Raw genomic sequence first — 23,383 nt, 5'->3', positions numbered from 1 at the left:
ATATTTCTACACACCATTGACTTTTCAGTGCCAGTGAAAATTGCTTCATCACTGCAATAACACACTCTAATTATGGTGTTTATATATTAACTAGAGGCCTGGTGCACGAAATTCGTGCACTCAGGGGTCCTCAGGCCAGCCTGTGCCCTCTCACAGTCCAGGAGCCCTCGGGTGGTGTCCGACTGCCATGGAGGCAGGAGAGGCTCCTGCCACCACCACTGTGCTCACCAGCTGTGAGCCCGGCTTCTGGCTGAGCGATGCTCCTCCTGTGGGAGCACACTGACCACCAGGGGGCAGCTCCTGCATTGAGCATCTGCCCCATGGTGGTCAGTGCGCATCATAGCAACTGGTCGTTCCGCCGTTGGGCCGAAACCAGCTCTTAGACATCCCCCGAGGGAGTCCCGGATTGCGAGAGGGCACAGGTCAAGCCGAGGGATCCTACCGATGCACAATCGGGGCCAGGGAGGGACGTGGGAGGTTGGCCAGCCAGGAAGGGACCGCGGGAGGGTTCCAGGGTGTGTCCAGCCCGTCTCACTCAGTCCCGATCAGCCGGACCCCAGCAGCAAGCTAACCTACCAGTAGGAGCATCTGCTCCCTGGTGGTCAGTGCACATCATACCGAGCGATTGAGCGGCCTTAGCATATCCATAGCATATTATGCTTTGATTAGTTGAATGGCCCACCGGACAACCAGACACTTAACATATTAGGCTTTTATTATATAAGATAACCATCATTTTTGCTGCTTTACCTTATCAAGCTAATATACTCTGCACTTATCTTTAACAAGAATGTGATATTTTATTTCATTTTTCTTCCAAAGGGGAAATATTATGCATCTATAATGTCTTGCTGGCTTCATAAACAAAACACAGCTTAGAATCAAAGTATTGTGACTAAAAATACTTTAATAAAAATTAAGAGTTTAGAAAAATGTAATTTTATATTTCATTATTTATAGATTAGTTCCTTTGTTTTACATAATCCTAAGCTACTACTTTATATCTGTTAAAGATAAGAGTGGAGTGAACATGAGACCCTAAAAGAAATACAGTACTGTAGTTTTTAAAGGTAAGAAATACCACCAGAATAATCTTGGTAGGAAATTTTAAATATAATGCTAGAAAGGCTTTGTTATATCAAGGATAACATTTATAGAACAAAAAACTAACGAGGATACAAAGGCCCTTTCTAAGCAGCAACAGTCCTTTCCAATGTGCTTTGGGGTTAAAGAAACAAACATAAAATAAATAATAATTATGCAGTAGGAAACTCTAACATTTATTTTCTTAAATCAAATTTTGCTTTTATAACCAATTTACTTCAAAACACTACTGCCAAAAATGCAGAATTACAGTTCAGGAAGATACTATGTGATTTAATTAACTATATATATTTTCCAAATCTGGAAACAATGGTATTTTCTCCCAAACTGGCCTTCAAACCATGTTATCTTTTTCATTGATATTTCAAAACTGGTGGCATTTGAAATTCATTCCTGCTCAAGAAATCCAGACCCTACCTGAGCTGTCTTCCTTTGTTTAGTTGATATAAAAAGTTAATACCATCATCTAAAAATGTTCTATTCAGTCATTCTGAATGTAAGTCAACATCTGAATGTGTAAACATCTGCATACCTAACAGGACTGCTTTGTGTGAAAGAGACAAATTGTTAAAAATAACTTGAGCTTCCAGGTTTAAGCTATGAATAAAAGAAACAGTGCTATAAAGGGAATAATCTGGATTATTTCCTTCTGGATTTGGGAAGCTCTCTCTGAGGTCATGACACTTAGTATTAACCTTGAGCGATGGGTAGGAATTGGAAAAAAAATTGAGTCTTTATATTAGTCTTTATACTCACACATACCTATTCCCAATAAAGCATTTAACATATTTTATATTTTAATAATCAAAAGTAATTTTTCAAGACTTTCATAATTAAAATTAAAATTCTATTATCATCACTGACTAATTATTTTAATCATTTGTACACCATACGCGTCTATAGACGCAAGCGGCGGACCTTTTTAATTAAATTCAAAATACCGTGGCAGTTAACTGGTTAAACCAGAATTGTTTGAATAGCAATTTAACATCACTAAATGATAAAGCAAATATTTTAATCTTTGGTTTCAATAAAATGAACTTTATGTATTAGAAATATATTCAATTATTAGGAATATAAGTAACATTACATATTAATTATATCTAGAGAGACATAAAATATTGTATTAAACACTTTCTACATGACATATATGTTTCTCAATTATCCCCCACATAGCTCTGCAAAATTTATGCACCAGAAATCAAAGTTGAGTGTCAACGGGTATAGCAATACTTACAGGTGCAACTTGTAGGCACAATGCTTTAAAGATATATTCCTAGGCACTAGAGACCCTATCTCAGGTTATTATTTTGATGATAGAAGGACTAGCAAGAGAACAGAAGACCAGGTCAAAGGAAGGGGATGGAGATAGCAAATAGGAAGAAATGAAAGACTAGCATCAGCTTAACACACACCATGCTGCAGGATCATGCCATGTACTATTATGTAGATCATTTCCTTCAACCCTTACAACTATCCTGAAAAGTATTTTATTTTGCTTGATCTGTCCAGGGCATAGCACAATGTCCGAGTGCATTGGATAAGTGTTGTCAAATAAATGGCCAACAGCCTGATACCTGTAGTAATTTTCTTTTTACTACACAATGATATATATAAACAGGACCTTCAAACCAAACAACAGAGCAAACACCCAGACACACTAGTTGGAACACGTGGGAATATACTACAACTTAGGGAACAGGGAGTGGTTGGGGCTGACTGACTATCAGGTAAACCTGGCAGAGACAGAAACCTGCATAGTAAGGTTGACACTTATTTAGATTCCATTCCTTTTCCCTCTGGAAACAAAAAAAAGCTTTTGTTGTTGTTGTTCATTTTTGTTTTTGTTTTTTAAGGAGCTACCCCTCTCTACTACCAGCCACGTCAAGTGATACCATCCCACCTCCAGGATAAGTCTCATGATTTTATGTCAAGACATCAGTCACTGTCCAAGGTCACAGTTTACAACTCTGAGAAGACACAATGCAGTCAGTCAATGAAACACTGGGAGGCATTTGCCTAAACTTGCAGGAAAGAGAACTTTTCTCTTCTTTTGAGGGCTATGAAAGGAGAACCTCTCTGTGAAAGAATATGAGGTCTAGAACTGTCTCAATCACTTTGCTACCAGGAAAGGAGAGATTGGAGCCTTAGGACAATGCTTATACAAATGACATAACATAAAAACAGTGACATCAAGTGCTTGGTAATATTATTAAACAGTGAATCAAGCTGGATCTGAAGATACTCCCAGTTATGATCTTTTCAGTTAATTGACCCAGTAATTCCCTTTCACTTTTTAACCGATTTGTGTTGTCATGCTCAAAATAAAATGTCCCAACTTACACTGACAGCAGGTGGGGTCTCAGCATGGGCCCCGGTGATAAATAGTCTCTGTAATGACCACCAGGAACGTTGCAAAATGAGCCCAAGTGCAGAGAGAGCTGGCATAACAGCAGGAGGTAAGAGGGGGAGTTTCAATCACCAATAGTCTGAGTGGCCTTGCAGGGAGAACAAAGGGGCCATATGTGAAAAGGGCAAAGGAGGAATTTAGATAAGAAGTAATGTATAGTCACTTTAATATTATGTCCAGAGGGACAACAAGGGCAAGTCTCTATCTCAATGACAGGTGGACACAGGTCAGGGTGAAAGGAAAATGCGGTTTGTTTAAAGGCTCTTAAACAGATGTATATCTTGAACATCTCCATAGGGGCATTGAGCCAGAATCCAATATTCACCTATATCTTGGAGTTTTTATATACTCCCTGTTTTCTACCTCATTGTCTTACATTTTTACAGAATATACAACTTTATCAGCCAACAGCAACTTACCATTTTTTTTTTTTTTTTTTTTGTATTTCCAATTGTGTTAATTTGGGCTCATTGTTTTTAAATTATTTCTTTTTTCCCAATTTCAACTGGTCCACTTCCTCTTTTCTTTTTAATCTCCTATTTCCTCCTGGTCTTTTTTTTCTTTTCTAGCAAATATTTTTGTTTATCAGGTACCCAAAGGTATCACTTCTGTCCTTATTTTCACACTAAATTCCATTCTTATTTTTAACCTTCTTGTTTAAATTTTCTATTCTCTGGATTCTTCTTTTAAGTATTTAATATTCTAATTTCTTAAATGTGTTTCAACTTTATTTGTTAAAAATTTTCCTTGATTAGAATTTAAAGATGTTTTATGTTTCTATTACCAGTTTATTTTTTAAAACTCTTAAACTTCTAGTTTTTACTAATTCACCTGTATTTTATAATGTCCCTTTATTCCTTGTCACAAAAGTATTCTTATTTTATGATTTATTTTAAGAGTAGCACCAAGCTACTAGAAAATCTCCTCCAAACAAAGGAAGTGGGAGCCCTTGCCTCTAAGCTGTTCCTGCACCATTCCTATGGCTTCAATATATGGGTTCTCAGCCTTTTCATGAGGCTCCTACAAAAAGAGAAAAGCAATCTCATCTCAGAATGTTTATGTGTCATTATGGCTGAATTAGATCTGAAGGAGAGGAAGGACAAGGAGCAATGGTTGCTTCATTGTCAAACATTCTTCCAAAATGGTGCCTTTCAGAACATTTTAAGGTAATGTCAACATGACATTTTTTATATGTCAAATGAAAAAAAAAAAAAAACCTAAAAGGAAGGATTATAAGATTTAGATGGTGATGCACAGAGAGAAGGCAGCCAAAGAACAAAACCCAAACCCTCTCCTTTTTGAAGGAATCAACACTGAAATGACTTCACCCATTGCCTAACTCATGCGTTCTCAAGATGCACAATACGCACAAGGACAGATGCTCCTGCATTAGGGACCCTCCCAGACCTTGCCCCATCTCATCATCGAGATGTTCATCTTTTTCCTTTATCATTTCCCTCAATAAACTGGAATAAGTTTTAGCAAAGTGGTCTAATCATGTCCTTGCCTTGATCAAATCAATGCACTTACTCCTCAGTGGTCATCTAATAGGAAAAATGAAGATAAGATGTTTACTATATTTTACCAACCCCTGACCCATATCCACGACATTCATCTATCAGAGTTCCTGAATGCCTAATTTTCTTTCTCATATTTTCTTTACCAATTGAATAGTCCTAAATTCACAGATTCATTCCAGAATAGGCAATATATTGGAAATTTAAATTTGTTTTTGAAATTTGTTGTCTCCATAAAAGCATTCTTTAGATTTGTCAGGTATATCTTCACTCCTCAAATAGACAATAATCTGAAATATAGTTGCTAAGAAAGTTGGATTGGGCAAGTAAGACATAAGTAGATGTAGGAGATACTATGCAAAAGTCCAAGTTCCCAGTGACAAAAGTCAGAGTTAAAGTTACTCAGCTGTAAGAATTAAAAACAAATCAAGGAAGCCAAATGCATGAGAGAAAGCAGAGGTCAGGAATCCAGTGACAGTCTAAGGAATGCTTTTTAAAAAATCATATACGTAGGAACTGAAAAGAAAAAGTACCTGTGGAATGGGAAACTGACTGTTAAGGATACAGACAAGTGAGAGCCAGAGACCTTGAAAGTCAAGGCAAATACTTGATGCCAAGAGAGAACTGGGTCTTGGGTGCATGCCAGATGTAACTCTAGCTATTCTGAAAGTTGGGTTTATAGCTACCCTATTTTCACAGACTATGCTACTTATGGTTATAACTGTGAGCAGGAAAATTAAATAACAGACTATACCCAAAGAAACCAATGGACAAATTAAAGAACAGGGTGGCTCCAGGTGATACTTACAAGTGGACAATATATTTTTAAAAGATGGCAATAGAACTATAACTGCACACAATATTTTCACTCAATTCATGCACTCATTCCTTCAGCATATACTAGGCACCTCCTATATGTCAGGGGTTATTCATAATAAAACATGATATATGCCCTCAAGATCCTTGTTGAAGGGTTGAGAGACACTGACACATAAATAAATGTTTTATGTGTCCCTATCTTATGTATATCGTGGTATTTATTATATCTAGTACCAAGAGAACAGAATGGAGGTTTGGTGTATCTTGAAGGCTTAACATATAATTAAAGATTTTAAAGCAAAAATAAGATCAATCATTCTAGAAAGATTACTATAATGGTAGTCGAGAGGATAAATTTGATTTGGAGAAACTGGAGGCAGAGAGAGAGACCAGTAGGAAGTTGTTAGGGAAGCCTAAATGACAGGTGATGGACTTTGACAGAAATGAATGGCTATACAAATCAAATTGAATGTAGAATACAGAGTTAAGTGGTTGGCTAAATGTGACAGTAAGTGATAAGAAGGATTTAGGATCCACAGATCATCTTAAGTCACTATATGCATGATAATTACACTAACAAAATGGGAAAAAGAAGAAGGGGAGGGTGGAATGTGGAAGGGATGATGGAAAGAGGTAATTAATTGGTTTTGAGATGTGCTAAGTTTGAGATGCTCACAAGACATGCAGGTTAAAATACCCTATTTTATGAGATACTCAGAGTTAATGATTATCGCTTTGTGATAATGTCAGTAGTTTTAAATTAAAGTTCAGAGCATAAATATTGTTATGTATGTCAGGTTCATAAGTCTAATAAAATTTTTTATTACTTACTCTTAGATTATAAAACAGTATTAATATAAAAATGTAATAATATAAAATTAACATAACAATGTCATCCTAGTCATGGCCATATAAAAAATGCCAAAATTGGTTTAAGATCTAAACCTATCAGTACAACCGCTGATGTTCACAACCCATTCACCAGATAATTGTGAACAGCAGGAAAAAAGCATAAATTATGTGATACCATTCCATGTGATTAACTTTACCATGTATTAAAGATAAGGTCTTGGCAAGTTTAGGTGAGGCACCCCACCAAGTAATGGGAGAAATTGCTAGAACCAGTGATTACTAGTACTTCACAAGTCTTTCTACCTCTAAGTATGGAAAGTGAATTACAAGTACATGTGTGAGTATACTGTTGTCTGAAATACTAAACAAATTGTTAAAGAGAAAAGAGGTATATTGGTACCTGTCTTAAAACATCCTCACTAACATTCTGTATTATAAAGATGATCCTGTGCCTTTAACTTTCATCTCTCCTTCTATTACACAGCAGGTAACAGGACAAACCAGTAAGTAGCTAAGCAACAAGGTAGAGTGAGAGATGGCTTCTATGCTTACTGGAATATTATTACTGCATTGTCATTCCAGGGAAATTTGACTTGCCTTAACATAATAATATACTCCAGAAAAAGTTTTATGCAAAAACAGAATGACTTGTGTGTGTGTGTTTTCAAAAATTGAAACAATGCCCTTAGAAATACAGTTTCATTTTTACCAGCCTTACTTAATAGGTGGGATTATTATGCATTGTTGGCACTACAAGTAACTGCTATATATAATTTTAATATGTCCAGTGATGCCTTCTTGTAGGTCATTGTGGTTATTACTATGGATCTAGATAATTAAAATAGAATGAAAAAACATTATAATCCAGAAGGGCAACTATAGGTCTCTCTGAGTCTATGAAATACAGGAATTGAAAATGTTTTGTGCATCATCTGTGACCAATGAAAAGACCTTTCCATAATTTTAGCTGTAAGTTGACCAAAAACAAAACAAAAAACAAATCAGAACACCTAGAAGATGACAGCTGTTTAAAAACCCAAAAAATCTAAACAAACTTAATTCAAAGCTGAAGACAGATACATGCAAGGGCACTAAAGACAATGTGAAATAAATTAAAGATTTACTCTCCTAAGTAAATGATCTACTTAGTCATGGAATACAAAAAAAGATAAATAGGTCATTAAAACACTGTGTATGTTTATGCTTACTGTAAATTCATGTACCTCTTCCTTTTTAAAAGTTAATGACATAAATATTATCAATAATTAATGAAAGCTAACTGAATATGTTAGTACTTTGATAGAAAACTACCAAATCAGCAGATAGTAAATTACAAAATAAAAGTAATATCTTTATATTATAGAAAAGGTTTTAAATTATTCTGTCCACTACTGATAAGTAATGAGTATTAATATTTTTATCTGCATGTGATTATTATCTGCGGAAGACCATCTATTGTCTTCACTAGCTGATAAGCGTAGACAGAGAACACGCCCCCCCACCCCCCAAGGCTGGGTACCTTTGAAGCCCTAGAAAGGTCGGAGCTGGGTGCCACCTCTGTTTGTCCAGACAGTGGTAGCTGAAGCAACTTCCCCATCTATTATTATATAAATCCTTGCTGATGGGCTAGTCTGCCTGTTGCCAGGGTTACCTGCCTAAGGGCTATGCTATGGGTGTATCCCAGATCAATAAAAGCTTGGTGAGGCCTGAGCACCAGTGGAAGTCCTTCCTCCTGAGTTGGACTTACTCGCCTGGTCCCCCGATATTTCCAAATTATCTCGTGTCTTTTCTCTTTCATTTGTGTGCGGCTCTGCTTCCAGGTCCTGAACCCTGAACCACGCGGGACATGGAGGGAAACATTTACCAACAATTTTCCTCCTAAAGATAATTTTCTCAAAGCTTCAAGAAACTAAGTTCTTTACCTTCGAAAATTCAAAACTTAAACATACACTTTGCTCATAGCTGCTTATTTGTTTGGGGGACATAAACATCATAAAAATTACAATATAATTAAGCTTATTATAAATATGCATTGTAGCCCTAGCCGGTTTGGCTCAGTGGATAGAGTGTTGGCCTGTGGACTGAAGGGTCCTGGGTTTGATTCCGGTCAAGGTCACATGCAGGGTTGCAGGCTTGATCCCCAGTGGGGGGTGTGCAGGAGGCAGCCAATCAATGATTCTCTCTCATCATTAATGTTTCTATCTCTCTCGCCCTCTCCCTTCCTCGCTGAAATCAATAAAAATATATTATAAATAAGTAAATAAGTATGTATTATAAAATACAAATTAAATTTTATAAATTATATAGAAAGAATTATAAATTATATAGAAAGAAACCATGCCAAGCATGGTTTCTTGAAAACACAGAATTTATAACCCAAACAGTAAGTTTTTACATTCACCTATGGTAAAAAAATCACATTTCAATAATGTCCATTATTTTGGCATTAAAAGCTACTTAGCCACTTTTTTTAAAATCCTGGTATGTTTCTGGGGAAGTACATGGAATAATACTAGCACAACCCTAACTACCTTCTGGGCAGCAAACACAGATACTGGGCAAGGGAGGACAGAAGAGCAAGTGGCCAACACAAAGAGAGGTAGGCAGCAGCAAAAAATTGAATTCTATTTTAAACAAGGGAAAGACATTATTGTATTAAAGCAGGAAATCTTACAATCTGATTTACATTTTCAAAGCATCCATTTAGTTATTGTGAAGTTAGTGAATTACTGTGGGGTATGGGAGGGGGAATTAGTAGACTTTTGTAATTGTATGAGAGATGACCATAGTAATACAAAGATAAGCGGGGAAAAAAAAGTGAATATATTCTAGAGCAAGAGGCTGTCAGACCTAGTGGTAGATTTAATGGGAATTGTGGAGTGAAAGAATAAGAAATCATAATGACACCTAGGCTTTTAATTCTAATAAAGGCATGTAAGTTCACATTTTCCTTTTGCCAAAATGAGGAAGATTAGAAGAGCTGGTTTTGGGAGAAGAAAAGAAGTGTTATTTCTGACATAACAATTTAGAGAAGCCTAGTGGATGTTCAAGCTCAGAGAAATGTCATTGGTAGTGTTACCACCATGGGAATGAGCATCCTATGGAACCTATTTAGAGCCTGAGAATGGAAGAGGCTACTTGAGAAACTGTAGAGTGTGAGATAAAGCTGTGAGCTGAGCCCGGGGCAGTGTATCAACCAGAAGCATGGCAGAAGAGGAGCATCCCTCTGAAGACCCGGCAGGACAGTCTGCGAGTCAGCAGGAAGACAGGACCCTACAAATAATGGGTCAGTTAGGAAAACAGGGGTGGCTGACTGCAGTTTTTGTGCTGACTGAAGCTGAAAGGCGAAGAAAATGAGATCTGACAGGTAAGTGACCACGGTGGCAGGCACAAAAGTGGCAAATGACTGACAAGGCTAGTTTCAGAGCAGAGTAAAAGGGTTTTGTTACTGCCTAACTCATAATACCAGAGTCTTCTCTTCTAATGGGCTAAGTAGTGAAGATGTGGCAGATAAATTATGGCATGGGTTGCAGTAGTAGTTATCAGAGCAACTGTATTTCCAAAGGCTAAAAATGAATGAATCTAAAATCCAGATTTTGTCGCTGACCAAGAGTTACATGTTTCCTTCTTTCTCTTCTCCACGTTGTCATTTAATACAAGCTTTTTCCTTCACTTAATTGTTGGATTGGCCAAACTTTTCCATTCTGTCAGTAAAATACACTAGCTGTGCTCACTGCACCACAACTGCTCAGAGCTCCCAGAGGACAGCCAACTAGACCACACAGGCTCCTCCCTCCAGCCAAGGTCCAGGACTACAAGGAGTCAAAGGAGCTTGTTCCTAAATCTCCTATAAGCCAGATGTGCTTGATATCGCATTGTAATTTAAGACTAGCCAAGATGATGAAATATGATTGCAACAAGGAAAATTGCTGTTAGTAAAAATTAAAGTAATGCCATGGAAAGGTAGGAAGATCATCTGCTGAGTGACTAAAGTTCCTGCTTCGAATTAAAGAACCCACATAATTGAAATTTTAGGTCATGCATTACTGGTATAGTTTGTGCAAGAAATATGATGTGGAATTCCCATCAATATTTACTTAAAGAAAAGGCCATGGCCTTATATCAAAAGACTGGCATGGGAATGCAAATATACTGATAAGTCGAAATAGAATGCAAAGGTGTGAATGCTTCCATCTTTATGGTTCTCTGTACTAACAGAACTTTTCAATTCACTAACTTACTGGTTTTGACTGTGGCAGATAAGGTCATATCTGCCATGCTCTGAAGTAAGGTACCACAGACAATATTCTTGCTATATGGAAAAATCAAACAGTGTTTAGAGAGTAGATTACACATAGCCATCAAGAGCAGATGGAAACTTTGTAAATGAAAAAAAAAAATACCACAGGTAAATGTATGTAAGGTATTACAGTAGGTTTACATCCTATTCTGAGACACTTGTCCTCAAATAAGCATAACAGAAACAATAATGTTTGCCATACATTTTTGTACAAATACAAATCTTAAATTTCTTGAAGATTGATGACATAAATTTGGGATTATATGAACAAATTCAAGAAAGTAATATTACTTACCTAAACCATAATAAATATCATATATCCAAGATAATCTACAAAAGCTGACCACTGATATTTTAATGTGCCACAGAACTATATAATAGAATGTGTATTTATAGATTCTCCACAGAAACATTTTTCTCAAAACTCTAATCATAAGATACTTTTCAAAATTTAAAATGTTTTGTATGAATATAAATATGCAGATTCATAAAATGTTTTTAAATGATTTTTTATTGATTTCAGAAAGGAAGGAAGAGGGAGAGAGAGATAGAAACATCAATGATGAGAGAAAAATTATTGATCGGCTGTCTCCTGCACACCCCCTACTGGGAATCAATCCCTCAACCTGGGCATGTGCCCTTGACCTGAATTTAAACCAGGACCTTTAAGTCCGCAGTACAACGTTCTGAGCCAACCCAGCTAGGGCATAAAATAACATCATTTTAAATAAATACCAAGTATTGTCTTTAAATGACTGATTATGGCTCACAAAACTATGGTCTTTAAAACAAATAAGACAAATGATTTGTTAATGATAAAATATATATATATAGGCAAAATTTTAAGTAAAATTAACAAATGAATTACATGTTGCTGAGATCCTACCTTCATAGCAAATCCTAAAAACCTCTCTAAAAACAACTTGTGCCTTAATTTAAGCCAGAACTGCAATCTCTACAATAAATGCTCACAGTAGAGCACTTAAGTTGGTACACCACCAAATGCCTAACCCAGTTAGTCTTAAGGTTTTTGCAACAGCTAAAAGCAGATTCTTTCACTATTACGATACTCATTCTGGAAACAGACTTAGAGCAAATTGCTTCAACCAAAAATGGCTATAAGAGCACCACAATTTAAACATGACAGTAAAGTCTCAAAGGCATTAATAAAACGTCAAGAATCCTACCAGCTCACTGGAAGATCATGCAGTCTAAATATGGTACTCAGCTGGTAGTTGAATTTTGCAGGAGAATCATTTCCTGTAGGCAAACACAGGTCTGGATTTGGTTGCATATCTGTGGGAAATTCTGAGTCCTAGAGAAAAAATAAAGCAAGAGTTAGGTGTAAAATAACCATATCACTTTACACATTAATATTGTCTTATTTAATATTAAATTACAACATAACATTACCAATATATTCCCTCAGGATTTACCTTAAGTCTTTCATTTCTTCTTTTAGCTTTGAGAAACTATGCAAAACAGATAAATTTTTAAAGTCTCATATCTATTTGCATAAGTCTAAACGGAATGCTACATCATAAAAATTGTTTTAAAACATTCCTGTATTAAATTCCAAGAAGCACAATATAATGTTGTCTTATAGTATTCAATCATCCTTTTTCAATAAGTTTCCATTCCAAATAGAATGTTAGAAAAATCTGTGATTATTCTTATATTCCATTTGTACTCTATAAGTGGTAAACTAAAAACACTTTCATTGAGTAACAAAATAATACCATTTTCTAATTGACAAATTATGATTTTCTTCTTTTAAATCTGAGGACATAGGGTCAATTTAAAGGCACTTACTGAAGGTAAAAGGTTTCTGTCACAAATATTTTAAGTCTCACATTCATTAGAATCCACGTGTGTTACGTATTGGTCAACTCCCTCTCCATAAAGCAAACTCTAACTGGAGATCAAAGATAATCTCTCCTCAATGTTAAGAAGGCGTATTATAAATAGCACTTAATTAACACTTAATGGAGGATAAGTTAATTGCTCATCTCTACAGGAAAAGAAAATACTCAATCCTCTTACATTTAAGGCTTTAAAATTGCCTTTAGAGAGAGAGGCATATCATTCCTTTGTGCACTCATTTATTTATTGAAAAAAATATTTAAAAGTGGTACTTTATCGAACCATTACTCTAGGCATTGGGAATCCACCAATGAACCAAGCAGATAAGAGAGATTGCAGATAAAGATTGCATTAGATCCTTTAATATATGCTCAGAGCTAGAAAAGTTTATAAGTAAAGTATTTTTCAGATTAACATATATAATAAATATTCATATAGAAATTTCATGCATTTCATTTAACTACAAAGAAGAAAATTAAAAGCAACCTTGTTCTTTCCATCCAGATGTAATTACTAATAACACTTTTGTTTAATAATTTATCTGCCTCTTTTGTCAATTTTTACAGAATTGAGATCATGCTCTATGACCCACCCTCCAGTTTTCATTTAGCATCATATCACTGCATTTTCACATTATTAACCTGTTTGCATACTCTCATGAGAACAGTATAGACAATAAAAATAATAAACTAAAATCACATCTTTAAGGTAAGAATTCTATTGAAAAATTGTTGCTAGTTCATATATAAAACTGTATTCATTTATGTTTCTTAAATTAACTAATTAGGTTAAACTATTTTTGTATTTCTTGCTTCTTTTTGTACTTCATTTTTCTGAATTGCATATATATGCCTTTTGCCCATTTTTCTATTGTTGTGATCATACTTCACTTAATAATGTAGCTTGGGTTGGAAATGGAGGGAGGCTAAATAATTATGTTGGAAAATATAAAAAGGAGGATCAAAATCCAGTCTTACATGATTTTTGACTCCATGGAAATATCTAGAACCATAAACGTATTATCTAAATTTAATAAAGTCTAATCAACAAGGTTTAATAAAACCTAATCAACTACAATCTATTTAGTGTCAGAAATAAAAATGTAGGAAAATATAATGATAACTGAACAACTATTTAAAAGATGATTTATAAGATCAGCAAAGGCTTACTAACAGTAATCCTATCTAAACACAGATGTACTTACAGAGGCAAAACATAAGACCTCTTATATAATCACCCAGCCTATAAACTGAAACATTCCAGGAGACAGCGCCAAGAAACTGGCAGGCAGGATCAGTGAGATCAATATGTTACAAATAAATAAGGGAATGCATAGTGAATAGAGGAAGAAAAATAAATGGTAAACACTTCTTTCAAACTACATAATCATTACCATTTATTTGTATTGACAAGGTACAATTGGAGAACAAAGCTAAGCTCTCAGTAATATGCTGTGATAGGTCAGTGTTTTGTAACTCTGACCAATTAAGTAATAATTTGTGAGGGTGAGGCACTGATATTTATTTTTAGAAAAAGAGAGCAAATGTCAAGAGTGGTCACCAAGGGATGTAGAAAATTATCTGACCAAAGGGAAGATAATTAATTAATTACTTTTTATATTATACCTTCCCTTACCTCTTAATAGTTTACCAAATGTATGCATTATTTTACTTAAGTTTTCAAATAATGTATGTAAGGAAATTAGCCCTGAACATATTAAATGCTGTCAATTTGCACCTAGTGTTTTTAAACCATGGCTTAACTCGATATGATACAGGTAAAAGCCTAGATTTAAATGATAATCTCTGGTAGGTGTCACAGAGACTATTGAGACCTCTTCTACATTTCCTAGTCTTTCTTGCAGTTAAATTGAGTTAAAGGGATTAGGTTCTAAAAGCAGGATCTGAATAGAAATGATGTAAGCCACTTCCTAACCTTAAACATCCCAACACTGTTCACCATTGCTCTTCCTCCACCACAGTGACTGTAAAGAACTGTGTCCTGACGGCACAGCTAGAGTGGCTGCCCATATCCCTGAGTCACTACATAGAAGAGAGCCGCACAGAGGAGTCACACCTCTGCCAAGTGAAAAAGGAACTTTTGCTGCAAAAGCACTTGGGATTTGGGGGCTTTATTCTTGCAGCAGCTAATACTGATTTTACCGGCCTATACAGTTGTAAAATAATGATTAATCATTGGTCATTTACTTTAATTTTTCAAAGTATAAGGCTAAAAGATAAATGTTTTAAGATAGACACTGAATTAGATAACTACATTAAAACAAATTTTAACGTGGTTTTTCTCTTCTTGTCTTAAATCCCGCTGTGAAGAGGAAATTATCAGAAATAGAGGAGTTTTGTTCCGGCTCCTGCGCCCTCATTATTTCACTCGTCGCTCCAGTGGTCCATTGCCTTCTGATGAACTTCATGCATCACTACCGGGGAATGACTGGCAGCTGACATTATCAGCCAGACTTGATTGAGCTAACTGATATTCACAGTCTAAGTATGAAAATGTGAGTGAGTCCGGGAAAGTCTGCCTTCCTTCCTTATGTATTTGTTCAATTTCTTGACCTTTACATTTATTTGAATTACTGTGACCTTTGTTGCCTTGAGAAGAATTACACTTGAAAAGTTCTGTTTCCACATGCATTTAAGAATTTTTTGATATAATACACCTAGAGTATCTAATTACTCTTTAAAGTTTCTACTCTTATATGATTATATCAAGCAAAGTAGTTTTATTTTTTTTAATATATTTTATTGATTTTTTACAGAGAGGAAGGGAGAGAGATAGAGAGTTAGAAACATCGATGAGAGAGAAACATCGATCAGCTGCCTCCTGCACATCTCCCACTGGGGATATGCCCGCAACCCAGGTACATGCCCTTGGCCGGAATCGAACCTGGGACCTTTCAGTCCGCAGGCCGACGCTCTATCCACTGAGCCAAACCGGTTTCGGCCAAGCAAAGTAGTTTTAATGCATTCTAAAGTTATCACTGAGTCATTCTTTGACCCATATCAAAGTAGGCTAAAGGATGCAAACAAAATTAAATGTACACTCAATAAACTACCACTTGGAAATCCTCTAGTTCATTATATATTTAGAGTGTATTTCTAGACTAACGTGCTTACTTTTCCACTAACCAATAAAGCAGACATAAAAAATGTGCTTGACTTAAAAACATAGGGGATGAAGAGTAGTTGTATAACTTCTCTTAGTAGATTGTTAACATATGTCTTTGTCTCTTGTGCGATCTCATGTTGCTGGCTTCCTTAGAGGTGTAAGTCTACATTTTTTAAAATATATTTTTATTTATTTCAGAGAGGAAGAGAGAAGGAGAGAGAGATAGAAACATCAATTATGAGAATGAATTGATCGGCTGCCTCCTGCATGCCCCACACTGGGGATCAAGCCCGCAACTCTGGCATGTGCCCTGAATGGGAATCAAACCATGACCCCCTGGTTCATAGATCAACGCTCAACCACTGAGCCACACCAGCCAGGCTAAGTCCACATTTTTTATGACTAAAAACTCCAGAAGTCTTAATATGAATTATTCAATACAAGTTGTGAAAACTTGTTTAAGTGTTTGAGAAGAAAAGGTAGACTTCTGCATCTTATCCTACTCCCAAATTAATTACAGATGAGTTAGAGTTCCATTTTTTTTAAAAAAAGAATATCAGAAAAGAACTAAAAAGCAAATAAAGGTAAATATTTATATGACCTTGAATTATGGAAGCCATTTCTAAGCATAATATTAGGTAAATATTTTTTAAACTGACAAAATGAAATAAAAGAAAAAAATGCCCAGAAAATGTTCATGTTAAAGTAATAATATAATTTACAAAAAAAGATATTTTTAAAATAAATCATAAAAAATTAACTCTTTAGAAGAAAAGACACTGAGATTATGGATCTATAAGTAACTCATAAAGTAGTTAGTAAATACATAAAATATAATATTACTAATAATTAATGAATACAAATTAAAATAACAAAATACATGTTATTCTTTTGAAAACTGGTAACTATTTTTTAAATGATGAAATTGTTGAGAGGCACTGATATAGGTACTCTCACACACTGCAACTGGTAATATAAATTGATCTAAAATTTTGATAAAAAAATTTGGGTTTATGTACCAAACATATTAAAAAATGACTAAATACCTTCTATCAATAAGTCTATTTCTAAAAATGTGTTCTAAGAAAATATTCAGACCAATTTGCTTGGATGCATGTATAAGTATATCTATGGACCATTATTTATTACTAGAGGCCTGGTGCACAAAATCTGTGCATGGGGGAGGGAGATCCCTCAGCCCAGTCTGCACCCTCTCTCAATCCGGGACCCCTCAGGGGATGTCCAACTGCTGGTTTAGGCCCAATCCCGCAGGGATCCCTGTGGGATCGGGCCTAAAATGGCAGTCAGACATCCCTCTCACAACCTGGGACTGCTGGCCCCTAACCACTCTGCCTGCCTGAGTGATCACCCCTAACCACTTGCCTGCCTGCCTGATCGCCCCTAACCACCTCGGCCCCTTCCAGGGCAGCTTCATCTGGAAGGACGTCAGGAAGGTTGTTCGGCTGTCCGGTCTAATTAGCATATTATGCTTTTATTATAGATAGTAAAGTACTTCAAACACCTAAATTCCAATAAAAATGATTAATTGAATTATAGGACACCATGCATCCAGGTAATGAGACGCTATTTAGCTATGACTTATATTCACAAATAAGTACAGATACAGTAAAGTATCCATATAATATAGAGAATGCATGTATGGTATATCATCTATATCTATATATCTATATCTATAGCTATCCATCTATATATCTATATGCACCCAGAAGAAAGTGTCAGAATACTAATAGTAACTCTGTATGCTTTTTTATTTTATTTTGTATTCATTTCTGCATTTTCAAGCACAGCTGGGTTACATAGTCTTCAATTTCCCTGGAAGTCATCCTCTAGTGGCTCCCATAATGCCCAGGAGCCTAGATGCTAATCAAAATCCAAGCAGGGTTCAAGGAGGTCATGGGATCACTCATATAGTATCCAGTTATTGCTTATGCATAGCTATTAACAAATAGCTGCTTATTTTCCCAATGGTTTTAAAGCAGGTCAGTTCACTATTGGAAGAAAATGGTTATCTTTTTAAATTCTATTTGACACAAAAATGTAAGCATAAATGTTTCAATTAATTGAAACATAACAAAAGTCAATGAATTGGACATTTGCCAGTAGAAAACAATCTAGGTTTATAAAGTAAGGCATTTCTCCACTAGCAACTTATTTGAAAATGAATGCTTTCTAAGTCTTTACTAAGTATCCTCACTTAGCAGCACATAAACTAAAATTGATAGGGATAGAAATTTCAATGATATTTGGATTATATCTCTCTCACAATGATTTTTCACTTAAAATAAACAACAGTGTGAACTCTATGAAGTAGAGACCAAGAATAAGTCTTACAAAGGTTAAATTTGCCTGAAGATATATCTGACCAGCTAGAAATTGCTGAATTGATGACTTGTCTAGTTGCACTCCCTGCCTAATATATTCTCTAGTTGGCGGGCTTCCAAAATTAAGAATAAGCATGCATTTTTGTAATTGAAATTGCAACACTTAGCTCAGCTATCTTATCCTGAGTTTAATACTGTTAAATTAATCAGCATAATTTAATAAAAATTAAGTCATCCAATTTTAAGTATAGATAAAGTTGATTATGAAATAAGGCAGATATCTAAAAAGTATCAATTATATATTATATCAATTACATCACTGTCCATGGTGTAAAATAATGCTATACAATTAATCATAACTTTTTTTAAAAATATTTTATTGATTTTTTTACAGAGAGGAAGGGAGAGGGATAGAGAGTTAGAAACATCGATGAGAGAGAAACATCGATCAGCTGCCTCCTGCACACTCCCTATTGGGGATGTGCCTGCAACCAAGGTACATGCCCCTGACCGGAATCGAACCTGGGACCATTCAGTCCACAGGCTGACGCTCTATCCACTGAGCCAAACTGGTCAGGGCAAATCATAACTTTTGTTAACACTATTACAATCACATAAAAGTGTTGCAACCTCAAAAATATTCAGGGAGAGGGTGAACGAAATGAAGAGACAGGTAGCAGAAAGTATATGAAGGGTCAGAAAATTGCACCATAATGATGAAACCAGAGACCATTCCTGTCAGTGTCAGCTACTGAAGCAGCACCACACAATGCTTTATTCGAGTCAATAAGGGAGCAGCTTTTGTAGCTAGACGCCTTGTTTTCAACATATTTACTAAATCAGCAATTCCTACTTTTATCTGTTTGAGTTATGGCATTACTCAGGAAATGTCAAGGATTTTCTGATTACTTTTGTGGTTAGAAAGTACGAATAATTATTGGTGTTTTGGGGGGGTTTTTTGGTTAATCCTCACCCAAGGATATTTTGCCCTTCACTTTTAGAGAGAGTGAAAGGGAGGGGGAGAGGCAGAGAAAGAGAAAATTGATGTGAGAGACACACATCAATTGGTTGTGTCCTACACGTGCCCCTGACAGAGGCCGGGGATTGAGCCTGCAACCGAGGTACGTGCCCTTCACTGGGAATCAAACCCATGAGCCTTCAGTCTGTGGGCCAACACTCTAACCACTGAGCTAAAAGGGCGAGGGCCAAAGTATGGATAATTATTGCTATCTCTCCTCACTGGTTTTATCTGCTTCCATTCCTCAATGACAATACAAAACTGTGTTGCAGCAAGGATAATATTTGCATCAGTGTCTAAGGCAGGGGTGGGCAAACTTTTTGACTCGAGGGCCACAATGGGTTCTTAAACTGGACTCAGAAGAAGGAGCTGCGGCCGTGTTTCCCGACGTTGCCATGTTAACACTGCTGCTGGTGAAGGAGCGGAGGGGAGAGCAAGAGAACCCTCCGCTCTTTCGGCTCCGCGGGCCGGATAGAACAGCCGAACGGGCCGGATCCGGCCCGCGGGCCGTAGTTTGCCCACGGCTGGTAAGGGGACATACCTAATTCTTCTGCCCTGGCATCTGTTTGCTTTGCGTGTCCAAGGAGAAATTCAAGCCTATGCCTAAAGCAATCCCATTTTAACTACCTGAAGTTTCACTGTCCATGGGCATTCATGAGCATGATCTGCTCGTGGCTTGGTGACTTAAAATGTCATGAGGCTCCACAGTAAAATAACTAACTTCTTCTGTGAGTTACTCAAGTTACATGCTATTAATATCATCTTCTGTAATATTTCTCTTCTTTTGTTAATACATGCTTCAATGATCCTTCTTACCTTTGAGTTTTAAAGAAGGATGCAATTGTGACTATGTAGAGCAGGGTCAGACATTCAAAAGTGAGGTATCAGGAAGATAATTGGAATGAGTTAATTAGGTGGGCATTGAAAGATATAAATTTTATATAGTTAATATATAGATAAAATGCATACTTCATAGATACATAGAAATAAGCTTATTTCCTTTTTTTAGTAAACATATAACTTTTGTGCTCCTTCTTGATCCCATAGTCTTCCTTTTGGTAAAGACATGAACATAATATATAATTAACTTTTCTATAAGAAAAATAAAAGCAGAAATATGAAGGTTAATTCCAATGCATATGCCTCAGTACTGTGAAGACAACTCGGGTGGTGATGACTGCAGAGGCTGAGGAATCCATCTGCATCTTGCTTAAATTGCAGTTGACACTAAATCCCAATCAATGGAAAGAATATAGGGTGAATGTAAAAGATAGTTCTTTTTTATATTTTTTATTTATTTCAGAGAAGAAGGGAGAAAGACAGAAACATCAATCATGGGAGAGATTAATTGGCTGCCTCCTGTACACCCCACACTGCCCACAACCTGGGCATGTGCTCTGACCAGGAATCAAACCATGACTTCCTGGTTCATGGTGCTCAACCACTGAGCCACACTGGCCAGGCAAGATAGTACTTTTTTTAAAGGAGCCAAATATTGGGATTTTTCATTGAGTCATTCAACAAATATCTATTGATAATATTAATTTACCATGTACTATACCAACTGCCTGATACACCAGCAAGCAAACAAAAACAGACATCCTGGCCCACAAGTAGTTTATAGATCACAGACCCAGAGGAGGGAGTAAACATGGCATGCTCCAACAAAAAGGAGTTCAGTGTGGTTCAAAAAAAGAAAGGAGAAGAATGCATTTTAGGTGAATAATAATGGATTATAAATGTTGATAAACTTATAGAATAATTATTTAATCTTGAGAAATGTCAACAGTAGGAGGGTCAAACAAAATACAGTTCTAGATTACCAACTTTCTATCCCTACCCCTGATTTATAACTTGCTAAATATTTTTAGTTGGGATTATTTAAAACTATTGGTTTAATTGAAGTTTCCTAAGAGAATTAAGAAAAATAAATGGATAGTAACAATCTCAGCTTCCCCCCATTTACAAAATGGAAATAAATATAAATTTACAGAATAATCACATGGTTTATATTAATTCATTCAGAATAATGTAGTAATATGCAAGTGGTATGCTAGATGCCTGGGAATACAGGGATATGGAAGGTATTTCCTGTCTAACAGTGAATATTTTTCTTTCACCCAAATAAGTTTCACTTTTTGAAATAATGATCTTGATTAATGGCACTACTTTTTACTTGCAAGCCTGAAATTTGGCATCGTAGTATTTGTTGAACCATATATTTTTTTAATTCATTGTTCCCTGTGTATATTCTTGTTCCTATCTTAGAATAGGTTTCTATCATTTCCCACAAAAGGTTGCTATAGTCTCCAACATGTCTCTTTGCTTAAGTAATCTCCCACATTACTAAAAGACATATATAATCTTGTGTCATTCTTCTATGCAACACCATTAAATGACTCCCTACTCTCCACTGGGTAAAGTTTAAACTCCTACGATACAAGGCCATCCATGGGAATGACCCCGGGCTCTCTCTTTAACTTCATCTCCCACTGCTTCCTAAATATAAAGCCATGTCACATTATATCTTTTGTTGAGCCACCATTATTAATGAAAACTGTATGTATTACAGAATATCAGAATTGTCAATGCATAGTCCTCCCCTTCCACTATGAGATAGTAGAAGACAAGTATAGCATATTATTCACTTTTGTCTCTCTAGCATAGCATCTTATACATAACAGACACTCTATAAATGCCTAGTTAGTAAACAAATGGGCTTCTCAAATGTCGCTGTGTTGTCCATATGTTATTCATGGAACAGAGTCGATATATTCATCTGAGGCAGAAATGGTGTAAAAATAACTATAATTTATACTGTTGTGCATGGACTTACCTAGGAATTTCATTTCCCTAATTCAGTCATGAGGAGGTAAATCCTCCTCATGCGACTGGCAGGAAGCACTACTCAATTTTGCACTATGGAATGATAACGAGTGTTAAAGATTTAGTGACTCTAAAAATGCATCTACTGATTTACAATGACTAATGGTAACATTATGCAAATATGTTTTCCTAAGCCATTATACATTTATATTTTAGTAAAGCCTTTCCGAGATTATGATTCAAATTTTATCTTTTAACTTCTAGTTATGTACATATATGCCAAATTTACTATGTGTTCATAACAAAACCAAAGATTATGCAACAATAATTTGAGATAACCTCTGTTTCAGTGATTTTAAACATTGGTCTTCTTGTCCAAATGAACGTAATCACTCGACAAAGTTTGCTTAATTCCAGTTTTAGTGACCCTGCAACATTAGTGGGCACATGCAAGGGAGTAAAGCACATTTATCGACAGACAGATAATTTTCAGCAGAGTGAGACAACTGGGAAAGAGCAGGGTTCCAGATATGGAACTATCATGACAAAATAATTAGGCTTGTTCTAGCAATATAGATCAATTAATCTCAAGTTCTAGAGAATCACAGTCTTGTGGATAGAAAATGGCATTTGAAAAAAAAAGAAGCAAATAACATGCATTAATCTAAAAAAAAAGAATTTGGACTTTGGAAAAATCAAAACCTAATAATGCAGGTATTTTTAGAGGCACACAAAGTATGTGAATGCAAGTGAAAACAAATAAACAGAGGGCATGAGAAGGTAAGGAAGGAAAGATGAGTGGCAGAAGACCACCAAGGAGCAGGAACACCAGACAAAACAATTGGGCTTTTAAAACAACAGAGGCACTGAAGTTTCTGGGCAAAAATGTGATTTAAAATATACATTTCAACAAAAATATACTATCTTAAATTATTCAATGGTGGTACATCCTATGCATACATAAGAATTTAAGCTTACAAATATTTCTCCTCAAAGCAGAAGAGATTTCAGTACTGATGAATGAGATTATGTGAAACAACCCTCCAGCTAAAAACACCTGGAAAATATGGTCAAATATATCTTTTTAAAATGTGTTTGAAAGCATCAAAGAAACTAACACTATAGTGGATAATAATGGAGCCATGGCCCAAGAGCAGAGGGCCACACAGGGAGGTAAGCCTGACTTGGAGTTCGTTTTCTCCTGAA

At 35.9% G+C, this 23,383-nt stretch overlaps 1 protein-coding gene across 1 annotated transcript in view; it reads right to left on the bottom strand.

Annotated features, from left to right (window-relative positions):
* SPAG16 (sperm associated antigen 16) overlaps positions 1-23,383 on the bottom strand; it is a 658,615-nt gene that overhangs the window by 564,794 nt on the left and 70,438 nt on the right. The window contains exon 10 of the mRNA XM_036318536.1: positions 12,190-12,317. Coding sequence (XP_036174429.1) covers positions 12,190-12,317 — 128 coding nt within the window. The remainder of the gene's footprint in view (positions 1-12,189; positions 12,318-23,383) is intronic.

The sequence above is a fragment of the Myotis myotis genome, unplaced genomic scaffold, assembly GCF_014108235.1.
Source record: "Myotis myotis isolate mMyoMyo1 unplaced genomic scaffold, mMyoMyo1.p scaffold_m19_p_8, whole genome shotgun sequence".
Lineage (NCBI taxonomy): Eukaryota > Metazoa > Chordata > Mammalia > Chiroptera > Vespertilionidae > Myotis > Myotis myotis.
This window is presented reverse-complemented; position numbering and strand designations above follow the sequence as displayed.